Source organism: Cavia porcellus, unplaced genomic scaffold (genome assembly GCF_034190915.1).
Source record: "Cavia porcellus strain 051 isolate PalLab524CR breed Dunkin Hartley unplaced genomic scaffold, mCavPor4.1 scaffold_6, whole genome shotgun sequence".
Lineage (NCBI taxonomy): Eukaryota > Metazoa > Chordata > Mammalia > Rodentia > Caviidae > Cavia > Cavia porcellus.
Window position 1 is genome coordinate 64,009,214 of NW_026947489.1, and position 27,286 is coordinate 64,036,499.

At 40.5% G+C, this 27,286-nt stretch overlaps 2 protein-coding genes across 3 annotated transcripts; one reads left to right on the plus strand and one right to left on the minus strand.

Moving 5' to 3' along the window:
* Nucleotides 1–62: 62 nt before the first annotated feature.
* On the minus strand, nt 63–14,055 carry Rnft1 (ring finger protein, transmembrane 1). 2 transcript variants are annotated; one of them, XM_063250876.1, is made up of 10 exons: nt 13,898–14,032; nt 12,947–12,994; nt 12,210–12,670; nt 11,941–12,017; nt 10,004–10,104; nt 7,989–8,142; nt 7,253–7,411; nt 6,087–6,152; nt 2,416–2,517; nt 63–1,919 (listed from the first exon to the last, which is right to left on the minus strand). In XM_063250876.1, the coding sequence occupies exons 1-10, from the start codon at nt 13,930–13,932 to the stop codon at nt 1,785–1,787; spliced, it is 1,338 nt and encodes a 445-aa protein (XP_063106946.1). In that variant the 5' UTR covers nt 13,933–14,032; the 3' UTR covers nt 63–1,784. The 2 variants fall into 2 exon arrangements, with proteins under 2 accessions (XP_063106946.1, XP_003469498.2); XM_003469450.5 differs by lacking the exon at nt 12,947–12,994 and having other exon boundaries at nt 13,898–14,055.
* Nucleotides 14,056–15,839: 1,784 nt separating this feature from the next.
* On the plus strand, nt 15,840–23,613 carry LOC134476471 (igE-binding protein-like). Its single transcript, XM_063250877.1, has 2 exons — nt 15,840–19,877; nt 20,695–23,613. Exon 2 carries the CDS (start codon nt 21,487–21,489, stop codon nt 22,408–22,410), a length of 924 nt encoding a protein of 307 aa, XP_063106947.1. The 5' UTR covers nt 15,840–19,877; nt 20,695–21,486; the 3' UTR covers nt 22,411–23,613.
* Nucleotides 23,614–27,286: the final 3,673 nt, after the last annotated feature.

Sequence of the window (27,286 nt, forward strand, 5' to 3'; positions counted from 1 at the left end):
GGGAAGCAGGTAATTATAAAGCTGAATGTTACTTTTGCATTCCAAGCAAGAAATCATTTCAGTTCTTTCACAGCTCAATTTTAATCTTAAATTGTTTTACTCACTTCTGCCAAATATCTAAATAATACAATTAAGTTTCACAAAGCAGGAAGATGATTTAAGGCCAAGTAAACTTGTTTAAATATTTGCAGTGATTCTCAAAGTAGGTAAGAAAGTGAAATATATTGTGATGGATGAACAGAAATAGTACTTACAACCTGGTAGTATTTACCTGGGGAAAAAGCTACAGACTTCCTAAGGTTCCCTTGTCAATTTGGGTACTACAGAGGCACAAAAAAATGACTTCACTTGTATCCAATTGTCACTTTCTTATTAACCCATGTGCTGGCTTAGCCTTCATCTTCTCAATACTGCAAATTTGTCTTCTGTCTCTTCCAACTTGTCTTTTGTATTATCTTTTCCTTGTATATAAACCGACAGATAGTAATCAACAGGCAGAAGCACTGTACTCTCAAATTTGATATAATCAGTAGCAGTCCTTTAGGCTTCTAGGTAGGCATGGTGGTGAATGTCTGAAATCCCAGCACTCAGCAAACTGAGGCAGGAGGATCACCAGGAGTTTGAAGCCAGCCTGAACTAGATAGACCCTCAAAAAACAAACTAAAAAAACAAAAAGATTTCTGTGCTAGATGAGAGAATCTTCCTTAGGTCAAGGGGAAAGAGAAATGTGCCTGATTCCTCTTTCCGCCACACTGCACAAATTACCTAGAGGCAAACAAACCACATTATCCAAAAAGCTTATGATTTTCTGAGTGCAAGCTTTTCCCTGACTTAGTGCTGAGGATGAAATGCAGGGCCTATCACATGCTAGCAAACACTCTGGTATTGAGCAACACCCTAAGCCCTGAAATGTACATTTTACAATCCCAATTAATGGTGACCCAAGCCTAAAATTGAAATTTTTCTGGAACAGATTAGTTATACAGGCATTCTTTAAAATTTTATAGAGTTGATCTTGTTTGTTAATCGCAGGGATTAAGCCCAGGATCTCATATATGCTAGGCAAGCTCTCTACTACTAAGCTATAGCCTAGCCCCCACATGAATAAGCTTAACATTCAAGATACACCACAGAACTGTACAAAAAGCAAGACTGAATGTTAATGATGATGGCAGGAAGCAGGTGTAAGGCCCACAAACAAATGAATTTAAATCATTTATTCTCACTGATTACTAATCATACTATAGAGAATGCAACATTAAAATATATCATCCTCAGTAAACTAGTCTTCATTTAGAAAGTGATATACAAGTAAAATATATTTAGAGCTTTCATTTAAAAATACAAATTTTATGAAAACTTTAAGCTGTTTTAGAATGGCAATTATAAAAGTCAATGTTGAAGAAATTTTGGATTATATATCTTAAAATATTGTGAAAATACTCTTTATTCCAAAAACAATGTCAGGAAAGAATACCTGAATTTTCAAACCACTGGATTCTAATTGCTGTTTTGATAATAATAAAACATATTTTTACAATTTAACACTGCAATTAGGTGTCAAAAAAGGGTATAATAAATTGCATATTATTAGGTTGAATATTATATACTTTTAAGGTTCTTTCATTTACTCTTGATAAATTGAACTACACACATAAGCCTTGTAAAAGTTTGGAACAATTTGGAAACATTTTTTTGTCAAGTCCTTAAAATACATTCTAATGCCTTTACCAAATAGTCACAATTACCATATTAGTGTTTTGTGGCCTTAATAATTTATACCATTAATATATTTGAAGGTGTAATGAAGTGGCTCCATCTTTCCATTTGTTTATACAGTCTGAAATCACAGTTCTGCAGAGGGGACATGTTTTCTCTCTGTTAAACCACAAGGTAATGCACTCTTCACAAAATATATGCTGTAAGAGAATTAAGAACTAAATTTTATACTTGATAAACATTTTATATTCATATTACACAGAATCATTCTTTAGAGCTGAAAGGAATTCTGGAGAGGACTAATCCTTACATTTTACAAGTGAAAAAATGGAGAAAGTATGACATTCAAAAAGACAAGAGAGGCTGAGGTAAAGTACATTTTTCAATCACTTTGGTATCCTGTCTGCCAGTTGAATTATTTTCCCCTTAACATAATCCTCTGCTATAATGAAGGTGATCATTACATATATCTAAAATGAACCAATAAAATTAATTAAAACATACTCTTCTGCATAAAAATGTAAGAGACAAGACTTGTCAATCTACCAAACACCTAATTGTGAATAAGTTACTAGTATGTACTGTACTCTGAATGGTGCCTTCTAAATATTGTAGCTTTTTTGCCATGTAACAAACATAAATGTGATTTAAGTCACAGTAAAGTGCTATATTCTGTTTGCTTAAAAATGTAATTACCTGGCAAATGAGAAGAACTGGCTTCTGAAATTCAGCTTGACATATTGAACAAATATCATCCACATCCGAACACTGTCTCTTGCTGGCAGCTACTCCATAACTCTATGAACATAAGTTACATTCAGCTATAAATTTCTTTCCTGTTTCTCAGATAGATACTTTGTACTTTTCAAATCTCTCTGGAACCCAGCATTTCAAAACTTTCCCATAGGACATAAGTTGTATAGAGGAACCACATGTGCAGACCCATACTTTGGTTACCTCAAGGTAAAACCATTACATAATACATAAAAGGACTGTGGAAGACTTTTTTCCACTGGACTCCCAAATGATACAAGTACTTCAAATTCAACACATACAGCTTTAAAAAACTATGCAATCTGAAATGTAACTAAGTATTACAAAATTTACATCCATATATGTTACTATCCAGGATTGCCAAACTGAACCCACTTATTACCTATGGCACTAATTTATAGTCAATCCAAAATAAGACTAGTTAAATGTAGGCCATGTGAAGAGCTTGCTTTAGAAATCGGGATGTGACTAAATGATAGAACTCTTGCCTAACATGTATGAGGCCTCTAGGTTCAATCCCAATACAGGATATAACCACAGAACTAAGGCATCTGTACTCCACACTGGACATTCATTCTAAGCCAACATCTATAGTATGATTCAGAAATTCAGCCTTCCTGTTTTGTCTTTGTCTGTTTTTTTTTCCCTTGGTACCAAGGATTGAACTCACGACCTGCGCACTTGCAAGGCAGACGCTTATGCCACTGAACTAAATCCCAGCCCTTGTCTTTGCCTTCTTGAGGCAGAGAATTTCACTATGCAGTTCAGGCTGGCTTTGAACTCACTTTGTAGCTCAGACTGGCCTAGAACTCATAGCAGTCCTCCTGCTTCAGCTTCCTGAGCATTGGGGGTTACAGTCAATGCTCTACCATGCCCAGCCTAGGAATCTATTTTCTAAAAGGTCTCCAAGGTAAATTTCAGAACCAGTAAAGAGTCTTGATACTAATCAAAAAAAAATTTTTATTACCTCTTGTTATAATAAAAGCCAGAACATTTAGTACAATGAAAGACTAATAAAGCAAAATTTACAAAGAAACTAATGGCAAGATGTCACTGGGATAGTGTAACTGGTATTAAAAAATGAACAGGGCTGGGGATTTAGCTCAGCGGCATAAGCGCCTGCCTTGAAAGTGTGTGGTCGTGAGTTTGATCCCTGGTACTGATAAAAAAGAAAGACCAAAAAAAAAAAAAAAAAAAAAAAAACAACCCTAAATGAACAAAGCCAGGCATGGTGGTGCATGCCTCTAATCCCAGCACTGAGGCTTAAGTACAAGGATCATTGCAAGTCTCAGACCAATCTGGGCTACAGAGTGAGCTCAAGGCCAGCCTGAACTGCATAGTGAGACCCTGTCTCAAAAAGACAAAATAAATGAAAGAACAATAATGCAATTTTAAAAATTTTTTTGGTTTTTTGAGACAGGGTTTCACTATGTAGCTCAAGCTATCCTTGAGCCCACGTTGGCCTAGGCTAGCCTAAAATTTGTGATCCTCCTGCTTTAGCGTCCGAAGTGCTGGCACTACAGGCATAAGCCACCACATCTAGCTAATAATGCAGTTCACTAAATTTAGATGTGACAGCTAAAAACACTCAAGGAAATTCGAACAAATTAAAATGTTACAAAGTCATGGGAACAGATAAAGTATAACTTATCTCAACACGCATGAAGCTGATCTAAAATTCTTGTACTTATGTCTAGGGATAACAAAATCAAACCTCAAGGGATAAAAATGCTAAAAACTAGCCAGGTGTGGAGGCATGCACCTGTAATCCCAGTGCTTAAGAAAAGAGGCAGAGGAGGATTACTATCCGCTCAGGGCCAGCATGAACTGCAAAGCCAGATGCTGTCTCAACAACCACCCCAAAATTAAAGATTAAATTTCGAGACATTAAAAATTTCAGAATTAGGTCAGGATATTGTTAGATGATCTTGATGCCACTGCTGTTCAGTAAAGTATCATTTAGCAGAGTATACTGCAGATACTTATGCTGACAAACTTCTAAAACATCACTTGTCTGGTATTTCTCCCTTCAGATGAGCTTACCCTGATGGTGAATGCCATTTCCCTGGTAAAGTTAAAGAACTTGAATATGTGTTTGGGATATCTCAGGAAGTCTAGGGAATAAAAGTGTCAGTAACTGGTTTCTGAGAGCTTTTTTCTTTTCACAGTGTTCAATCAACTACCACTGAGCCCAGCCCACAGAGCATTTTTTCCAGGGTATTTCAAGCATAAACCTTAATAGATAAATTATAGTAAAATGAATGATGGTACTGAATTAATTTGAATAAGGCTAAACTCTTTTGGATTTTATTGTATCTTCTCTAAATAGGATGTGTGTTAAAGTTTAGCAAAACTTATTTCTTAAAGAACAGGGCTGAGTCAGACATGGCCATGCATGTGTATAATCTTGGCATTCTGGGAGGCTGAGGCAGGAGGATCACAAAGTTTTAGCCAGGCCTGGTTAATTTAGCAGCATAGCAAGACCCTACCTCAACAGGATGTTTAAAAAGGGCATGTGGTAAAGCTCAGTGTGAGGGCTCTGGATTCAATCCCTAGTACTACAGTAAAGAACACAGACAAAGAAAGGTGCCTGGCTGGTCAGTCTGGATCACCTGTAGGCCATATTATATATATTTTTTAATCTGTACAGGGGGATTGAACTCATGACCTCACACTTCCAAGGCAGGCGCTTATGCCACTGAACTAAATCCCCAGCCCCAAGACAATACTTTTTTTTTATTTATTTATTTTGTCTTTTTCCTTTTTATCGGTACCGTTGATCAAACTCACAACTGCCTACTTGCAAGGCAGGCACTTATGCCCCAGCCCCTAAGACAATACTTTTTTAACATTGTATTATCAGGTCAACATTCTTGTAAATCCCCTGAAGCAAATAACTGTTTAGGAATTTAATAGATTGCAAAGCTGAAGATCAAGCACTGAAATGTGTGATCACTTCTAGATACTGGAAATCTTTGAGGCTACTAGTGTATCAGCCTTTTGTATGATACCATTTCTTTGCAATTTATAAGTAATAGCAACAGAATCACATAGTAAGTTTATAATTGACACTGAAGTGTCTATTATTAAAATCCATGCTGTGGACTGATTTGTGCATAAAGAATTTGTGCATAAAGAATTAAGTAATGGAGAAACTGCTTCCAATACGAAAACTGCATGGGACATGATTTTTGGTGAGAGCTTTCCTCAAAAATAATAAATTACAGTGGAAGCATTTTCATATAAGCTACATAGTGAAAATATACAAACCATTTGTGGGTTTCAAAAAGAAAAAGGAATAAAAGTTCATTAAGTGCTTGTAAGAAATCGTTTAAAATGTCAAATGATTTGAAATAATAGGACACGTTCTAATACATAAAGTACTGCAGTAACTAGTGGGTAGCTTTAATGTGTAGCTTAAAAAACTGATGGAACTACTAAAACTCCTACATCATAGCCACAATGGCCAAAGTACTAGAAAATAATCTCAAAAGAAAAAGGTCACTTCATGGAATCCATACTTCTAAAACTACTAAACTAAAAAGTTATATTATACAGAAGGTAATTTTCTTCAGTTGATAAAAAATACTTACGGGTCGTGTAAAAAATATACGTAAAACCTGTCTGAAAGTTCTCAAATGTCCAAAAAAGTCCAAAAGCTGAAAGAGAAAACAACAGATAATTAGTCCAAAGAACCCTATCTGCTATACCCAAAAACCAAAGAAGCTTTATAATGTCAAACTGTCATATTAGCATAATGTTCATTGTGTATCATACCAAATCACTTTATTCTAAATATATTTCAAGTCTAATTTTAGAATGTTGAATTTCCAGATTTGTGCCAACTCTTAACCAATTTAACTTAGCATTAACAATTTGATCAAGACAAACCTATTCAAATACAAAGCAACTTTTTTGGATTCACTTGTTCTGAAAGTCCATGTATGGGGGCTGGGGATTTAGCTCAGCAGCATAAGCACCTGCCTAGCAAGCTCAAGGTTGTGAGTTCGATCGCAAGTACCAACAACAACAGCAAAAAATTCCGTGTATGGCAAATATTACTGTTGAGGATGGTTATGCTATACTCCACTTACTTATTCCATCCTCCTTAATAATCCATGTTATGTGGCAATTCACCATATCCATGTTCTCTGTGGGGGGTACTGAGAATTGAACTCAGAGCTTCTGTACCAAGCTATAGCCTTAGCCCTTTTTTACTTTGATACAGAGTCTTGCTAGTTGCCTAGGCAGTGGCAAAATGTGTGACACTCCTACCTCAGCCCCCCAGAATGCTGGGATTACAACCATGTGCCACACCTGGCTCTTTTTGAGGACAGGGTCTTTGTTGACTAAGTTGGCCTTGAACTCACAATCACCTCAGTCCCTCAAATAGTTCAGACTATAGGCACATGTCATCATATCTAGCTCTCCATATTAAAACAGATATAGAACATGCTGTTACTTCAAAGTAAATACAAACATAACTTTAAATCAGTTAAGGAGCCAGGCATGGTGGTGCCTGGGGCAGGATTACAAGTTCAAGGTTGGCCTGGGCAATTAATTTAGTGAGACCCTGGCCCAAAATAAAGAGTTGGGCATGATAGAGCACTTATGTAGCACGTCCATGGTCATAAGTTCAATCTCCAGTAACACAAAAAAGGGTAGGGGGACCGTTAAGAGAGGCTGAATTAGTCGTATGTAAAATCAATAACCATTACATGAATCATGACACAGTGACAAGATATACAGTATCACTTACTTTTAGTATGAGGTAGAGTAAAGCCAGCAATATCCCAAGACTCCACCTAGTTACATTACCCAACTCCCCGTAGCTTATCAGGTAACGAAACCAAACTGGTGTGGGAACAAAAGTTCGGTAATACTGACATAATTCTTCTAAAAGCATATACCAGTAACCCTAAAAAGAAAGGAAAAAGAAAACAAATATAATTACTGAAGCTATTAAGGGTATAGCACAAATAATATTACACTGAGAACATTGTGAGTATATGATACTGTAATATAAATAATAATTATTCATAATTAGAACCATTTTATCCTATTCCTCACATATTAATCACTGTATTGTTTCAAGTTATTTCAAGAATGACACAATGAAAATTTTTTTATATACTACAAACTTACAGGTTTTTGCTGAGTGTGAAAGTTTAAAGTTTTTGAGTATCAGAACCCACTGAACAACTGTATGTAGTCTACAATCAACTGCTAAAGCCATGGAGAAGTATGAATCTAGTCTTTTCTCAATATATGAGGATTGATTTTTTTATCAGAATGAAGCAAATGTAATTGATTTTATCCAAATAGCTTAATATTTTAGTTCAAGTTCTTGAGCAAATTGTTTCAGGCTGGATATGAAAGTAAAATTATGTTATTCAGCAGACTACAAAACTATACAATTACATTTAAACAAAAATTAAGTAGCATAATGTGCTTTGTTAACATCTTCCAAATATAGTATTCAGTTAGTTTCTTACCTTTGATTTAAAAGGCATGATAAAAGAAGGCACCAATAAAATAAGGCATTTTAAGCCCATGAAGAGGAATTTCAGAATGAAGTCTGTAATTCCAACAATCCAAAGTACTTCCCAGAAGCTCAAATGATCCAATGTAGGATTCAAGAAAATTAAGCTATCAAGAGAAACACATCAAAATTTACCACAGCAATTTAAAAAGGTAAAGTGTTGATAAGGATTTTAAATTTGCTACAAATATTTTACTTTTATATGTATATATGAATTTAGCAAAATAATGGCAAAGCTCTGATAAATAGCATCATTTTGTTCCTCTCAAAAGGGCTTTTCTTCCTCTGCCATGCTAGTGATCCAACCCATGCATTCCAGGTAAGTGCTCTACCACTTAACAGGACTTTTAAAAATGTCTGCATTTCAAATCTCCTTTCATAAAGAAAAAGAACTCTGGTAGCCTAGCACCAGAGCTGCCTGCCTAGCATGAACAAGGCCCAAGGTTCAGTCATCCCAAGTATGAGGAGGTGGGGTGGCAGAAGTCTCCCTAGTTTACCATGGTTAACACCTTCCTGACCTATAAACTAAAAATCTAATACTGTACTAGACATTTGCCATTGTTTCCTTAACCAAACTGTCAGAATCCCATCTCTTCTTCCCACTGATCAAGATCACTACATCCCCATGTATTGCTAAATCTGATTTTTTTTTTTTGTCTTCTTCATTTTTATTGTTACCGCAGATTGAACTCATGACCACCTGCTTGCAAGGCAGGTGCTTATGCCGCTGAGCTAAATCCCCAGCCCCTGTATTGCTAAATCTGAAGGCCACTTCTCTTTTTCTACTTTTCTGAATTATCGTTGTACTTTTTTTGCTATTTGAGGTCAAAGGGCCTAACACCTGCTAGCCAAGTGCTCTAACATTGAGCTATACCCCCAAATCATTCTCTAACCTCTTAACACCATTCCCTCATAGCTGTTCTCATATGTGACTAATGATTTCTTTTTTGCTGTTCTCCCTGTGTCATATCTAGGATTGAACCTATTCTACTTTTTTCCTTGGCTAGTTTGTCCAATCTTGTAACTTTCAAATATTAATCACTTATCAAAACCCGTAGCACTCATGTCTACTGTGGGTTTATGACACCTAAGACCACTTTTTAAGAATTCTACTATGGCCTCTCAACACTGAATCTAGTCAAACAAAATGGATTTCAAAACCAGTTCCTTTCCCCAACCCAGTAAAAATAATAGTTGCATGGCCTAGAAACCTAGAAGTTTTGTTTGTTTGATTGTTCCAGTACTAGCAGCTGAACCCAGGGCCTTCACAGAGCTACATCCGCATCTTTTGGTTTTTTTCCTTTTTTGGAGACAGGGTTTCACTAAGTTGCTGAGGTTGGGCTCAAACTTGTGATTCTCCTGCCTCAGCCTCCAAGAGTACTAGAAATACAAGTTATGTGCCACCAAACCTAGATTCACAGATCATTATTATTTTTTTTGTACTGGGGATTAAACTCATGACCTCACCCTTACCAGGCAGGTGCTTACACCACTGAGCTAAGTCCCGGCCCCCATTCTTATTTTTCTTACCTGTCCAACCTAATTCAATCCGAGTCTACTGGCTCTGCCTATAAATTCTATCCTAGATTTGTCTGTATCCTCAGTTCCACTAAAATAAAGACTTATTATCTGATTAAAACTGAAAATTCAGGCTAGTACCACCCCAATCTGAGAATTTACCACCTACTCTTTTAATAAGCTTTATGTCTAGAAACAATGACTAACAATAATCACTTAATGATACTTAAATGATTAAACAAAAACTCAATAATCAAATAATTATTTATTGAGCACCTGGTGTGTGCAGAGGCATTAAGGACACAATTTCAAGTCTCTTAAAGCTCTCAATCATGAAGAGACAGGTAAACATTTAGTTATATTACAGTAAGTATTAGATGCTATAAGATACAAGCAAAGTGCTATGGAATACGACTATATAAAAAATACGTACTTGAAACTGTAATTTACCTGTAATAAAGTGACTGAGAATGAAAGGTATAGTATAAAAGAATAGAAGATCCTGCCAAGAATACCAGCAACCAAGCACAATGAATCTTTGAGGACCTTTCCTGTAAAACAAGCAATTTTATAATCCATTACTTTGAATTATGCCAGAATTTCAAACATGTATTAAACTTGTAGACTAATTTAATTAGAATGTTTTTCTAGATTAATCTTAATAAAAATACAGAATGTTAAGTTATAATCATCACCAATCGTTCTTTTATCTTCAATGAACATGTTACTCATATTTAAAAAATTATAAAAATACACGTTTTCTCGTGGTTAAGTAAAATCTTACCTGTATTTTTATTTATTTATTTTTTTAAGCGGTACCTGGGATTGAACTCACAACCGCCTGCTTGCAAGGCAGGTACTTAAACCACTGAGCTAAATCCCAAGCCCCTTTACTTGTATTTTTAAAGAAGCCAATTTACAAGTGGACATAAAGGACCCACCCATAGTAGCCTTTACCTTTCAGCTCCCTTTTTTGTACTTCCACAAAATGAGAATTACAAAAATTATAAGAGTTTAACAATTTATTTAGAAAAAAAATTTGTGTGTGTGGTAAACTCAGAGCCTTGCACATACCTGGCAGTTGCTTTACCACTGAGCTACTGCTCCAGGGCCTTTTATTTGGGACACAGATTCTCATGAAGTTGCAGGCTATTTTCAAACTTGTAACCCTCTTGCCTTGGCCTCTCATACCTGGGATTGCAGGTATGTGCTACTGTACCTGCTTTGAAAGTCGTTATACATTTTATAAGTAGAGCATCCTAATACAAAAACTAGAAATCTCTAATGCTTCCAAATCCAAAATTATTTGAGGACTGACCTGAAGCCCCAAGTGGGAAATTCAAAACTTGTTGGATTGAAAACACAGGCATCCTAAAAACATGTATAAAACTACTTTTGGGCTATGTGTATGACGTATGTAAAAAAATACACGTGAATTCTGTGTTTAGATTTAGATCCCATCCCCAAGATATCTCATCATGTATATCCAAATACCCCAAAATCTTAAAAATTCTTTAACAGTTCTGGTATCAAGCATTTCAGACGAAGTAACCAACCTGTACTAGTTTTAAGTGAATTAAATTGCTTTATTTTGATAGATTCTACTATAAATGTCTAGATCAGAATGCATGAATCTTTAATGAAGAGTTAGTACTTTAAAGAAGGCTCAAGATAAAATTTTATAACTTTTCCTAGTTTTCCAGTGATTTGTGTGACTAGGACTCATATATTATAGAAAAACTCCTTGAGTTTAATTTTCTTTAAGAGAAACTTATAAACGGTACAATACTCAATTATTTCATACCACCTTTATTTACATATTTAAAACTTTATAATGCATTAACTATAGTTTTAAAAGAGATTCTATCGCCTATTATGTTCAGATTAATTCAGGAAACAGAAAGGCATTTGGCATTTGCCAAGAATATCAAATAGTGTGGTCTAAGCCTTTTTAAAAAATTTTGTTGTTTTGGTCCTGGGGATCAAACTGAGAACCTTGTGCTACCAAGCAGTCACTTGTGCAGCTGAGCTATGCCCTGGGCCCAAAGCCTTTTAATCCTTCTACTTTGTTTGATACTGGGAATTGAACTCAGGGAATCAAACTCAGGGCCTCGAGCTTGCCAGGTAAGCACTGTGCCACTAAGCTACATTCCCAAGCCCCCTTCTACCTTTTCTTTAGGAACCAAACATACAAAGAAAATACAGAAATTCTCTTCAGCATTAGGTCAAAAAGTTTACCACAAGTCATCTAAGTAACAAAATCAAATGTATCAGGAATATTAAAACATTCTATTCTTATTTCTCTCAAGTTAATGTTCTATTTCAGTATTATTTTTCTATAATTTTATACCAAGAAAGTTATAATTTTTTTAGTTTTTTATACTTACTCTTAGAAAAACCTGATTTACAATGCTTTTGTTTGCATACATAAAAGTTGTTAGCAGCCCAATTCCAAGAGAAATCCCTGTTAGAAAATAAGGTTAGGTTAATTGAAAGAAAAAACCCAAAGGACGACATAAACTAATAACATGAATTAAAAGGAAACAAATTTTAAAAAGCCAACAGAAAGCTGAAATGCGTAAGTTAGATTACCAATAATGAAAGAAAATTAACTGCATTTAGCAGTTAAACAAGTCAATGCCTTATTATGCCCTACCTGTTAAATGCTGCATAAAAAGTTTGACACTCAAAATCAGAATATATGGAAGGCATTTTTGCAGCCACTTGAGAAGATAGCGAAATTCTGAGAAGGAGCTGCTTCCATGTTCTCCAGATTCTGTGGCAGTGTCATCAGGCTGCCTTGCTTCACTGTGGGAGTGACTCCGGAAACGACTGTGTACACATCCATGAGTACAGCTGTGGACACTGGACCTTGTATTTCTGGAACTTGGATTTTCAACATATTCTTTAGGTATGGCATTTATCTGGATATGAACATCACCAGAATGAAGACAAGATCCTTCTCCAGTTAGTCTTGCTGCATGGATACACTGGGAGGTTGATGCATCCTCACCACCTACAGTTCCTGAAGAACTGTGCAGTTGGTTACAGTTGGCTTGCATGGCCCTTGAGTATTTTTTCTTTGATCTAGATTTCTTTGCTTTAGGGGTTTGTCTCCTAAAAAATAAAAGCAGAAGATACTCCAAGTGAACAGTTAAGTGTAGACAGTACATTGCTTACTCAGTGTCTTTTATTTATTAAAGGAATGGCCAATAGTCATACCAGATGAATTTTCGGGTCATCTATCAGGGTACATTTGGTACCAAAAAACACGTAGTTTCACTCGGTGCTTCCACTTCTCAGTGCCACAAAGCATTAACAAAACAGTCATAAAGTATGGGTCCCAGCAGATGCTAATAAGAATACTGCTATTCATAATGAATACTTTGGTACCTTTTCTCTGCACACAACTGAAGCAGTTTCATCTCTGACATAAGATTCCTACATCAAAGAAGTTTCATAAGGGACAGTGAGTCAGTATTTTGTAATGCTTGGAAAGACTAGGAAGAAAAAAGTAATTACATCTCAATGCCTTATTATCCCAGGAAACAAACATTTCACCTACAAATTCGCTTTATGCTGAAACAGCTTCCCCAACGCTAATAAGAGCTCAAATAATTAATGGTGCTACCAAGAATACTGAGTACTTCCCCTTCCCAAAGAAAGTTACCTAAACACTTTTAAAATCGGGATATTTTGGAGGAGTCACCATGTAATTGTTAGGTGACGTGTCAGTCTGAATACAGATAGTGACAGTTAAAGACGGTTAAAAATGTCTCCCTCAGTGGCTTGGGCTCCAGGGGAAGGGGGTGTCAGAAAGGAGGCCGTGGGCAGGGAAAGCTCCCTAGGCGATCCAGCACGGGTCTCCTAGGACGCGGACGCCAGAGGTGGAACCCGGCAGACGAAACGCAGCGCCCATCGCAGCTGCCGAGCTCGTCGCGTTTCCGGGAAGACGCCAGCGGGATCGCCAGGTACCTTCGGGTCGCTCTACTTCACACCAGGTTTACCTAAGCGCAGTTACACGGGGGCTGTTTGGGGAGCAGTTCGGTTCGCTGACGGCTTCCGCTGAGCCGCCCAAGCCACAGTGCTATGTATTTTCTCAAGTCTCTGAAGAGCGACTTTGGTAGGACATTTTGTGCCTTTCTATAAATAAAAACACAGAACCCTTCCACTTTCCTCCACGCACAGACAGGAAAAACGAGGAATAGGAACGAAGTAACGAAAACAGCAACTCTTCCGGAATCCCCGACAGCGCTCCACCCACGCCCGAGCCCGCAGCACCCCTGCTGGTCTCCCGAGCCCTCCGCCGCGGCCCCTGCCGCCGCCCGCCTCCCTAAGCCTGACCTCTCATGACCGGGAACGGACGGAGGCTTCGGCATCCACAGAGGGAACAGCCACGCATGCCGAGCCAAGTCCTTCGGCCACAGGCATCATCTTCCAACCGCTGCAGCTCCAGCCCGGCCAGCGGCGGCGCACGCGCTCCCATGACGTCCTCAGGCGCGCGCCCCGCCCCTCCCGGCATCCTGGCCCCGCCCCCACGTCTCGCCGAGGATCCAGCGCCCCCTCCCTGACGTGGCCGGCGGGACTAAATTGTGTACTGCACATGGGGTCCACTGCAGGCCTCCGACGTCCCGGGCGTTTGGGTGTTTAGTGAGTGCAGGCTCGGAATTTGCCTTCGGAGCCGGTTCTGAAGCGAGGAGCGTTGCCAGCCCGTCTCCGCTGGTCCCCTGCCCAAGCTTCTCCCCTCTCGAGGCGTCGGGGCTCGCGGGCCAGAGCGTGGGCAGCACGCGGGAAGGTTCGGCGCGGCTCCGGAAGGGCGCGGCAGGGCGGGGCGCGGCGGGAGCGCCCGGGTTTCCCCACCTTGCTCCCTGCACAGCGCTGACCCACTTGCAGCTTGTGGCCAGTGACGCCGTAGCCCACCAGGGTTTTCATTATGGTGCCATGGCGGCGCCGTGAGAACAAGCCCCAGCCAAAACGTGAATTCAGAAGTGCTGGAGAGTTTGCGTGGGGTGGAAATAAAATTGGAGAAACCCTATGCTGTTTGGTACTGTATACAGGGAACCTTGTCTGTCTTATAGAGATGACATCAAGGAACTACAGTACTCATTTTCCGATAGCTCCTGAAATAGTCCTGGCAAGGTGGACTGAGCTAATTTTGAGGAGGGCCTGCTCTCCACAGAGAGAAAATAAGTCGCTACACCATAGACCCGGGGTGAACGCAGTGTCCAGTGAAAACTTGGTTCCCTGTTTTGCGTTTTGTTGGTCACTATGTACCAGATTTAAAGCCGTTCACGAGTATCTTGCCAAAATCTCTGGCGTGTGATTAAGCATGAAATTGAACGTTCTTTTCTCCTATCAGTACAAGAGAATCCGATGTTTAATCTCAATTATCCACTTTGAGGCTGTATTTAAATCAGATTACTTCTGTTATCAGATCATTTCTCTTTGAGTAGAAAAGCACTCTTTTCCTCCTGGAAATCCTAAACCAGTATTAGATCTGCTTCTTACTATAAGGTGTTTGTGTGTGTACTGGTCTTCTCTGAGCTTGACTAAATTTCTTGCCAAATTAGGTTCCATGGTCGGTGAGACTAAGGGTCATGCTCTAGATTGTAGTGAATTTCCCAAGGAGATGTATTCCAATGTGCACACCACTGTCCCAACTACACTATATGAATATTTTTATTTTAAATTTTAAAATGTATAAGAAAATTAAAATGTATGACAGCACGCCTTTAATCTCAGCATTTAAGAGGCTGAGGCAGGAGGATAGCTGTGAGTTTGAAACTAGCCTGGGCTGTATATTGTCTCCACAAAAAAGGAAAAACCCCAAAGATAAAATGTATGAGAATTTAAGGGGGGAAAAAAACCTGACATAATCAGTATACAGACACAGTGGAGCACCAGTGTGTGTTTGTAGATCGATAATTTTGGAACATTTGGTAAATTTGTAAATTTACCTAATACATTAGATTTATCATTTTTGACATACATATAACACATCGAAGGCATATCAATTCATATTGGAAATTTGTTAGTACGTTTGGTACTGCATTTCACCCAAATAATTCAACAAGCATATTTGAAGAGCATGGATGGATTGCTGTTTGGTAAAGTTTCATTTCATTATTGTCTAGAATGTTGGAAATGAACATTTTAATTTTATTTTTCACATTGTGAATCATTTTATTATTGTAAATGCTGTCATTATTATACATTTACAAAGTATACCAATTTTCATTAGTACATCTATTAGCCAGCAATTGATATATATATATATATATTTTTTTTTTTTTTTTTTTTTGGTCAACATTATTGACCCTTCCAATACATAAACAAACCCAGTTCATAGTGAAAGAAACTGTGTCTAGGTCCCTGGAAGATTTTGAATGAATCTTGAAGGTCTCAGTGATTGAAAATTCAGAACCCTTTCCACAATAACCTAAAGGAATGACATACAGCACTTCAGTAGCTTGGACATTTTAATTTCAAATGATTAATTAAAAAGCATGTGTTGGGTTCTTACTGTCTAGAATTGTAGTAGATATATGAGAGAATTTTAAAAGATGTAGTAGCTAGGGATGGTGGGCATACTTTTAATCCCAGCACTCTGGGAGGCTGAGGCAAGAGGATGGTAAATTAAGACTAGCCTGGGCAACAAATCAACTTGGTGAGACCCTGTCTCGAAACGAAAAATGAAAATAAGATGAAGTTGTAACTCAGAAGCCTTGGGTTATTTCCTAGTACCCGCCCCCCACCCACAAAGATGGAGTCCCTGTCCTATAGGAAAAAAGTGGATGAACAGGTTTGCAAACCAATAATTACAATAGATGGGAGTGAACACTATAATTGAAGGGGGTTTTTTTTGTCATGTTGAGACAGAATCTGACTATGCAGTTCAGGCTGTTGAGCTCACTTTGTAGCCTAGGCTGGTCTCCACCTTGCAACAATCCTGTCTCAGTCTCCTGAGTGCTGGAATTACAGGTGCACACCACTATGCCCTGCTGTATTTGAAGGTTTTATGAGCTGCAACAGAAGTAAAAATAAATAAAAATAAAAACCAGAAGTAAAAGTTGAGAGCGTTAACTTTATCAGGCAAGATATGCTTCCTTAAGATTAAAGAATACCTTAAAATTTTGCAGGACAAAAGCAAGGGTAAGGCAATCCAGATAGAAACAACACTAAATAAAAACTTGTGATCCTGAAGTACCTTGGCCCTTTAAAGACTTTAGTTACTCATTTTAGAAGAGTGGGGCAAATGGGAGAGAATAGTAAGAGATGCTGTAGGTAAATAGGAACTAGAAAATGAAAGACTCACTGACAAGTAATCTGATGGCCAAAGGGAAGCTACTGAAATTTAAGCAGCAGTTGTATGATCAGATTTGTGCTTGTCAGGTAACTCACATACTGATTCTAACAGAGCAAGCTGCATGAGGCATTTATGAAGCGCTGGGCCTTCGGCACAAACTCTGAATGGAATTCTCACAGTCAGGCATTTAAACTCACCTCTTAGAGATACCGGAAATAGGCTAACGGTGTTAATGACTTTCTGCAAAAACTGTGAAAAATATCACATAGATGTTGGGAAAATATCACTTATGTGCCTCCTGTCACAGTCTCTGTGAAGTGGGTCAGCTGCTCAAGTGTGTCCAAGGTGGGGCACAAGGAGGAGATAATGTGTGACCCTGTGGTTCCCCAGCTCTGCTGGCCAGGTGAGGAATCTCATATTAGGCTTTGCAACAGGCTCACCACCAGATACCCAATAGGTGCCAGAGCAGGATTTGCTGCCCAGATCCGTTACTCTGGTGCTCTGACCAGCCGCACGATGGTTTCACCCGGGCTGCTGGGTCTGTGCCCCTCCACCTGGTTTTTCTTGCAGCTCTCCTAGCCTTTCCTCCCTGGCAGCCCCCTGCCTGGGCACTGCTGTTCCAGTGCCCTGTCCACAGTTATGATTTCCAGGACAGAGCAGGGTGAGAATGGTGGACTCGCAACACTGGGCTCGTGATACCATGGGCCAGGCCTGTCCTAAGGGAGCCTGAACCCTGGGGTAAAGGCTCAGTTCTGTCCTATTTGCTTCCTGGTACATCCCAGAGCCCTGAGATTCTCCCAGGTCTCAGGAACAAAAGAACGAGCACAGCAGGGGTAGAGCACCCCACCCACTCTTGCTTTTGGAAGTCTCACTTTTCACAGAACACAAGTGATGTTTGCTGCCACTCGCTAACAAGATCTCCTCTGTGACATTTGCTGGCTTTGCAGTGTTGTGATTGTGTAGCCTGCAGACTCACCAGTAGGGAAGGTGGGTTCATCCCTCATCGTTTACGGTAGAAAGTCCTTGCCCCAAGGAATGAAAGCCCACAAGGGAGACTGCATTTGAGTGTCCTTTTAATGTGTAAAGTGCAATGCAAAAATGAGTTATGATGATGATGACGATGATGATGATGATGATGATTCTCACCATCTACCACAGCAGTTTCCTTGGAAAGATGGCCCTAGCTTCTAGCATGTTTTAACACTTTGATTTCCTTGCTCTAATGAAGTAATATAGGTAGGAAACTCTGGAATCAGATCGCCTGGATATGATTGGCATCCGAGCCCCATCCTGTGGTCACTGTCAAATGCCCAGAAAGTTTCTTAAATACAGTAGTCCCTTGATATCGAAGGGAGCCCCGGTTCCAGGACCCCTGCAGATACCAAAATCTGCTGGTGCTCAAGCTCTTGCATAAAACAGTGTAGTATTTGCACATAACCTATACACCTCCTTCTGTGTACTTTAAATCGTCACAGCATTACCTACCATACTGGAGGCCAGGTGCATGCTGTGTAAAACCTTGTTACACTGTATTATTTAAGCAGCAGCATACAAGAGCAGGTTTGTCTATGTTCACTACAGATGGGACTGTTTCTCAGATATTTTCGGTCTGCCCTTGGTCAAATTTGAGATGTGGTACCTGGGGAAATGAAGGTCTGTACTCTGAGCATTTTAGTTTTTTTAATCTGTAAAATGGGAGCGATAGTCTAGATATTTATGTCTAGCCCAAGTTCATATGCTGAAATCCACTCCATAGTTTTCTTTAATTCCAATTTTATAAGGTCAGTAACTCTCCTATCTATAGGCTTTTAGGTGGTATTTTTTTTAGTTGTCCTTGCTCAGGTTAAATAAATTTCCACCTAAACCTTGTTTTGCTGATGCTATACAATTTGGAGTAAGGATCCTCCTCAGGGCCACGTATTAAAGGCGTGGTCACTGGCTTGTGGCACTATGGAGAGTTGGTAGAGCATTTTTAAGGTGAGCCATAGTGGAGGAAGTTGTCATGGAAGGGGATGGGGCTCCCTACCAGCAGACACAGGACCCCAGCTTCTTGCCTGCTTTGTTTGCTTCCCACCTGCCATGAGGTGAGCGGGCCTCTCCAGCCAAGCATTTCCACCACGACTGACAGGGCCACTGCATACCCAGAGCAGACACAGAACTACCATGAACTGAAACTCTGAAACTGAGCCAGCATAGGCCTTTTCCCTTATTAAATGGATTATCTCAGGTGTTTTGTCACGGTGACAGAATGCCGACTAGCACAGCTGAGAATTTTTATCTCAGATGTTGGATTCTGGCAAATTCTTTTCTTGCCTTTGTTGAAAAATCAAATGATTTTTCTTTAGTCTGTTTATAGGGTGAGTTTTAGTAAATAATTTTTTAAGTGTGGAGCCAGCCTTGCATTTCAGGATAAATTCCACTGAGTTGTAGTATAATATCTTAGTTACTTTTCTTGTTGCTGGGACAATATACCGAACACCCACAAGCTGTCAGAGTTTGGCTGAGAGTTTGTAGAGATTTCAATCCATAGTCAGCTGGCTCCAAGGCAGGGCAGCTTGGCAGAGGCAATCAGTAATAGCCAGGAAGCAGACAGGATCAACGCAGGAGGAGGGGTGTGAGTGTTCCAGGAGATACCTGGTGACCCACGTGACCCACCTCTTCCTATCAGGCTCCGGCTCCCAGAGCACTCAGCTATAAACCCATCAGTGGATTTACCCAGTGTGCAGTCACTGCCCAAAAGCCCTGCAAATGAGCACATGCAGCTTTGGGCATTAGGGGACATCTAGACATAAACCATAACAGTATCTTTGTAATGTAGCACTGACGTACTAAAAGTTTGAGGATTTTTGTATCTGTGTGTATAGGACATACTGAATTTTCTCTCTCCCCTTCCCTTCCCCTCCCTTTACTTCCTCTCTGTCCTGTTCTCGTTTTGTTTGAGACAGGGTACCGGTTATGTTGTCCAGGTTGGTCTCAGACTCTGTGGGCTCAAGTACTCTTCCTGCCTCAGCTTCCCAGGTAACTGGAACAAAAGCAGCAGCCCTGCACCTGCTGCCTCCTTTTCTTTTTCCCTGCTTCTCTCGTGTCTTTGTCTGGTTTATGGTATCAGAGTGATACTGACCTGAATTGGAAAGTGTTTCCTCCACTTCTGTTTCCAGAAGAGGTTGTGTAGAACTGGTGTTGTTTCCTACTCAAATGCTGGGTAGAATTTATCAGTGAAACCATCTGGTCTAGATTTTACTGTAGGGAAAGGTTTTAAACTACAGACTCAATTTCTTTAATAGCTCTAGGATCATTCAGGATATATTTTTCTTTGTGAATGTGCCTTGGTAGTTGTGTCTTTGAAGGAATTGGCATAAAGTTGTTTGTAACATCCTCGTAATAGCCTTTTAATATCTTTAACCTCTTCAGTGATAACATCTTCATTGCTGGTTGTGATAATTTGTGTCTGTTTTTTTCTTGGTCAGCACAGCTAGAAGTTTTTTGATTTCATTGATATTTTTAATAAAATTTGGTTTCACTTATTTTGATTGTATTTATTTTCTTTGAGTTTTCTGTTTGTTTGTTCATTTTTGTTTTTGTACTAGGGATCAAACTCACAACCTTGCACTTGCCAGGAAGGTGCTTGTGCCACTAAGCTAAATCCCGGCCCTGTTTTATTTATTTTCTTTGTTGTTTTTTTGTTTGTGTTTGGGGGTGCTGGGGCTTGAACCTAGAGCTCTGTATATACTTGACAGGTGCTATCACTCCAACCTGTTTTTAATTGATTTCTGGTCTTATTTGTACTATTTTCTTTCTTCTGTCTTTTTTTTTTTTTTTTTTTTTTTTGAGACAGGATCTCACCGTGTAGTTCAAGCTGGCCTTGAGTTCACTATGTATTAAAAGCTGACTATGAACTTGCAGTGATCCTCTTGCCTCAGCTTCCCGAGTGCTAGGATTACAGCCACCATGCCTGGCATCTTCTGCGTCCTTTGTGTTCATTTGCTCTTCTTTATCTGGTGTTGGGAGCCACCACATTGCCGAGCCGCCGCATATAGCGATCATGCGGCCTGTGGTAAAGAGTAAAGCCTGAGTTAGATTACCCCTCCCATCGAGCACGTTAGTTTCCTGCTTACCGCGTAAACAACCCGCTCAATAATATGTTAGCCAATCAGCTTGCCTTGCTTACTTTAACATGATTGGACACTGTATCCGTATATATACTGGTGCCACCCCTGGGGCGAAGTAGAAGCCCGGAAGGAGCCGCGGAGAGCGGACCGGTAGAGGCTTCGGAGCGAAGCACGGAAGGAGCCGCGGGGAGCGGACCAGAGGAGGCTTCGGCTGGGAGCGATCCCAGGGCAGGCTGTACGGAGAGAAAATAAAAGAAAAGGTTGTCCACTGCCAGACTTTGTCGTGTGTCCTTCCTGCCGGCCGGGAGCGACATCGACATCTGGTGGCCCGTACGGGGACTGATCACCCCCGAGACATGGCAGTGGACAACGCTCCAACGCAGAGCTGCAAGACAGGTGAGTAGAGGATAAACCTGGGCCCTGGGTGGCGCGCACCTACAGGGTTTGTAGACTCCTCTCAGGCTCACGTGTAAGTGGCGGATTCCTTGGGCCTCACGCGGTGAGTAACATATTAAAAAATGGGAAACATGCTAGGTAGCAGCACTAAGAGTGAGGGTGGTTGCGGGGAAAGCTCTCAAGAGCTTACAAAAGTACGCAGGGTATTTGAGCAGGCCCAGTCAGGGAGCTCCCGGGAGGGGTCCGTCAAAGGAGACAAAGATATAAAGGAGGAAGACGGGGCTCAGGCCTCGGAGTCGTCTGACTCCGAGAACGAGGAAGGCTTAGACAACGATGAGACCAAGGAGCCTAGATGCCAAGAGGATAGGCCACTCGATAAGGAGTCGCAGGGTTCTTTCCCAGCATTGCGCCGCGAATTGCGCTCCGCTCAACTTGGTCTGCGGAGGAGTAGAGAGCTCCTGAGCGCCCCCTGGCGCGAGAGGGAGGCGAAGCCTTCCGCCCCACCTTGGGGGCTGTTCCCGGAAGCGATCCCTCGCCACGAGGCGGCCGCGTGGGAGCTCCCTCCCCTTTCGCCAGAACAGGAAGTGATGCACGGGCCCCCATTTTCCGCCCAATCACGGCCGCCGTCTTATGCTCCGCCGCCGGCGGGTCGGTATTTTTACAGGCGGCTTTGGCAGGGGGGACGTTTGTCTCATGAGGTACATCCACCACCTGGGATAGATAGTGGCCCCTACAGGATATTTCCTGTACAAGTAGCTATGGGCCAGGGACGTAATGCATGGGAGCCTTTTGAGATAAAGCAGATTAGAGAACTTAAAAATACAGTTACAACCTTTGGGCCGACTGCGCCTTACACCATTGCCATGCTGGAGAACCTGTCTTCTGGGCCCCTCACCCCCGCGGACTGGATTCAGCTGGCAAAGGCGTGTCTGCCCTCGGGTAGTTACCTGGATTGGCGAGCCTGGTACACAGAGTTCTCTGCCGAGCAGGCTGAGAAAAACGCCGGTCGAGGAAATGGGGGCTGGGGATTTAGCTCAGCGGCATAAGCGCCTGCCTTGTAAGCAGGCAATCGCCAGTTCGATTAAATACCAATAAAAAAAAAAAAAAGATAAAAATAAAAAATAAAAAATAAAAAACAAAAAGGGGGAGTAAGCCAAGGCCTGCCTCCAAAGGCGCGGTTATCTATGGCATGACAATGGATGGGCCCGGATCCGGTAATCAGCTGGAACCGAGGCGCAGTTTGTGTTTTTCTGCAGGAATCGGGACGAGAACCACTGTGGGTACCGGAGAGACTGACACGGGCGACAAAGCCCTCGACTGAAGATCAGACCTGCCCTACCGGAGATCCATCACAGACCAACCAACAAGATGAATAGAAATAGCGGTAGCCCGAAATGGACAAGAAGATCCTCAGGCATATGCATGGCTCGCTCGCCTAGCCTACGACCGAGTCTAGGGACGGTGAGCTTCCCACACTCCTCCTCTAAAAAATTATGATATAGCAGGGTAGATGAGTCAATGACGGGTAAGAGCATGCCTCCCCAGCATGACTCAACCTAAGACAGGCCCTACCCCATACCGCACGAAAGCCGCTGAATTACTAGGTTTCGCCCAAACCAAATGTCGCCCCGGGGGGATCATGCGGAGCGACATGAGTGTATGCCTGTGTGCATCCAGGTTCCGTCCGGTTCCTTCCTGGCCCTGGAAAAAGGACGAGGGCCTCAGGGCCTCGGCAGACTCGGGGACGGCCGACCCGGGCCGACGCCGAGAGCCCTTGGTGGGCCTCCTATCAGGGCATAGGCCTCTACACTCAATTCAGGACGGGCTGCGATGCGTAGACTTATTTAAAATAAAAAAGGGGGAGATGTTGGGAGCCACCACATTGCCGAGCCGCCGCATATAGCGATCATGCGGCCTGTGGTAAAGAGTAAAGCCTGAGTTAGATTACCCCTCCCATCGAGCACGTTAGTTTCCTGCTTACCGCGTAAACAACCCGCTCAATAATATGTTAGCCAATCAGCTTGCCTTGCTTACTTTAACATGATTGGACACTGTATCCGTATATATACTGGTGCCACCCCTGGGGGGAAGTAGAAGCCCGGAAGGAGCCGCGGAGAGCGGACCGGTAGAGGCTTCGGAGCGAAGCACGGAAGGAGCCGCGGGGAGCGGACCAGAGGAGGCTTCGGCTGGGAGCGATCCCAGGGCAGGCTGTACGGAGAGAAAATAAAAGAAAAGGTTGTCCACTGCCAGACTTTGTCGTGTGTCCTTCCTGCCGGCCGGGAGCGACATCGACAATCTGGTTTCTTTCTTTTTCTTTTCTTTTTGAGACAGGGTCTTGCTATGTAGTTCAGACTGGCCTTGAACCTTCTGTGTAGCCCAGGCTGGCTTTGCAATGATCTTCCTGCCTCAGACTCCTGAGTTCTGGGAATCTAGGTATGAGCCACCATGCCTGTCTATCTGATTTCTTTAAAGATAGACATTTCGATTATTCATTTATGATTTTTCTGATAGAAGCATATAATCTATCACTGCTTTAACTGTGTATCTTAAATCTTATGTTATATTAATTTTCATTCAATTGAAATAATCTCTACTTTTCTTTATGATTTCTTTGATCTTTGGGTTATTTAGAAATCTACTGTGTAATTTCTAAATACCTGGAAAATTTCTAGATATCTTTCAGTTTTTTAATTTTGATTTTATTTATTTATCTTTTGGTCTTTTTGAGACAGGGTCTAACTATGCAGTTCAGGCTGGCCTCGGGGCTCACTTCATAACACAGGCTGGTTTTGAACTTGCAACCATCCTCCTGCCTCAGCTTCCCAAATGCTGGGATTACAGGCATGCGTCACCACACCTGGCTCTAGATATCTTTCCTCTATTAGTTTCTTTCTTTCTTCCTTTCTTTTACTTAAACTCCTGTACTCCTGTTGGCACTGGGGATTGAACCAAAAACTTTCACACTGAGCCACAGCCTCGACCACTTATTTTTCTTTTTTTCACATTGAGACAGGATCTGGCTAAGGCATTAAGTCGTCTGGGCTGGCCTCAAACTTGTGGTCCTCCTCCTGGCTAACCCTGACAAGAGCTGGGATTACAAACCGGCATCATCACACACAGCCTCTATTATCAGTTTCTAATTTAATTCTGATATGTTTAGAGAATATGCCTTTTATCATTTTAATTCTTTAAAATGTGTTTGATAGCTATCTTGGCAAATGTTTCGGGTGTACTTGAAAAAAATGTATATTCTTTCAGTTTTGATGGTGCACACCTGTAATCCCAGCACTCAGGAGGCTGAGGCAGGAGGAATGCTTCGAGTTCAAGACCAGCCTGAGCTTAAAAAAGCACCAAAAGAAGAAGGGGGGTGATGTGTATTCTACTGTGGTGAGAAAGAGTGCTTTACAGATATCTAATAAGTCGGGTTGGCCAGCAGTGTTACTTAGATCTTCGCAGTCTTTGCTGATTTTCTGTTTGCTTGTTCTACTAATCTCTAGGAGAGACAAGTTGAAGTCTCCAAATGTAATTATAAACTGGCCTATGTGCCTTTAGAATTTTAATATTATTATTTTTGCTTCATGTATTTTGAAGATGTTTTGCTAAGTCCACACATATACAGGAATGTTATGTTATCCTGCTGATTTGCTCCTTTAATATTATGTACTCTCTGTCTTTATCCCTAGTAATATATAGCATCGCTGTTTCTTTTGATTAGTTTTTAAAAATATTTTCTTCTAGCCTTTTAACATCTCTATGAACTACTTATTTTATTTTTGTTGACTCTTTTCATTTAAATCCAATTTGACAATTTCTGCTTTTAATTGATATGTATCATATTTAGTGTAATTGTTGATACATTGAACTTAATTTACTATTTTATAATTTGTCTTGTTTTCCCTTTTTTCTTTCTCCATTTTGTCATTTCAGCCTGCTTTTGAATTATTTGAAATTTTTAGTATTCTGCTTCATTTGGTCTGTTGACTTTTGGGCTACCTCTCTTTACATGTTTTTTTTTTTTTTTAAATTGAGTGGGGGCTCCTGGAAATTGAACCCAGGCATTGCATGTGCTAAGCACCTGCTATCCCACTAAGAACATCTTCAACCCTCTTAGCATTTTAAGTGTGTCATTCAATAATGTTAAATATATCCACATTGTTACAAAGTGAATCTCAGAACTTTCATTTTGCAAAATCAAAACGCTAAAGCCAGGCATGGTGGTGGTATATGCCTGTAATCCCAGCATTGCAGAGGCTGAGGCAGAAGTACAGCCTCGAGTTCAAGGCCAGCCTGAGCTACACAGTGAGATACTGTGTCAAACAAAACAAAACCTGTAATTGTTAAATGATGCCTCATTCCCCCACCACCCCAACCTCTGGTAAATGCTATTTTACTTCTAGTTCTATGAATTTGACTACTTCAGATACCTCAGTTAAGTTGAATCCTACATATTTTTCTTTATGACTTGCTGGTTTCATTTAGCATAATTTGTGTAGGTCAACCATACTTTACCATAGGACTTTGCTTTGTTTTAAAGGCTGAACAATATTCCCTTGTATGTATATGCAACATTTTTTTTATCACTGATCTATCAATAGATGCTAGGACTTTTTTTACTTTTTGTGAATAATACTGCTTTGGACTCAGGTATACAAATACCTCTCTGAGACTGAATTCTTTTGGATATATACCCAGAATTGCTGAATTTTATAGTAATTCTGAATTTAATTTTTGAGAACTCTTTTCTTTCTTTCTTTCTTTCTTTCTTTCTTTCTTTCTTTCTTTCTTTCTTTCTTTCTTTCGGTTTTTTGAGACAAGGTCTCACTATACAGTGTGGGCTGGCGTTGAGCTCACTTGGTAGCCCAGGCTGATCTCAAACTCAAAATGCTCCTCTTGCCTGAGCCTCCCACCCTGGGATCACAGGCATGAGCCACCATGCCCAGTCTGAGAGCTCTTTTCTGTAGTGGGTGTACCATTTACATTCCCATGAACAGTGTACAAAGGTTCTAACTTCTCTGCATCTTTGCCAATACCTATTATTTTCTGAATGTTCATTGGTAGTCATCCTGATGGGTGTGAGGTAAAATCTCATTGGTTTCCAGTTTCCTAAGGATCCTTAGGAAATTGCTCTCTGTCAGTTTTCTACCTGTTAACCACTGTTCCTGTAAACTTTTTTCAAATCCATTTTATTTCAATAAGAAAAAAAGAAAAGAAAAAAATAAAACAAAATTTGAAAATGTGTCGATCAGGGGCAACAATGGCACAAACATTGCGCATTGTCATCCCCAAATCATTTACCCAGAACACAAGACATCTACATTCAATTGTCCGAACAGCACCGGCACAAGTCTTTCTCTTCAGTAAACTCAGGAAAATCAGTAATCTAACTATCTTGACTATTTTTTTATATACGTATGTTCATATACATATGTGTTTCTTTAAGCTTCTCACACTAGTAAGACAAACGATATTTGCATGTGTGTCTTATTTATTTCACTTAAGAATATGCTTCACGTTGCATCCATTTACTCATAAAAGTCTCCCGTTTATCTTTCCTTATGGCTGAGTATACTCCATTGTATAAAAAAAAAATCACACAAAATCATGCCTTTTTTATCTGTTCCTTAGTTGATGGGCATTTAGGTTGTTTCCAGGACCTGGCTATTACAAATGTGTTCCTATAAACATGGGTGCACATATGTTGCTGTGTTATGATGTTTTTTATCCTTCTAGAAAGAAACACAGAAGGGGAATAGCTGGGTCAAATGGCACCTCTAGTCCTAGTTTTTTGAGGAATCTTCACTCAGATTTCTACAGTGGTAATACCAGTCTACACTCTCACCAACAATGGGGAAGGGTTCCTTTACTCCACAGCCCAGGCAGCATTTATTATTGATGATTTTTTTATAACAGCCATTCTTTCTA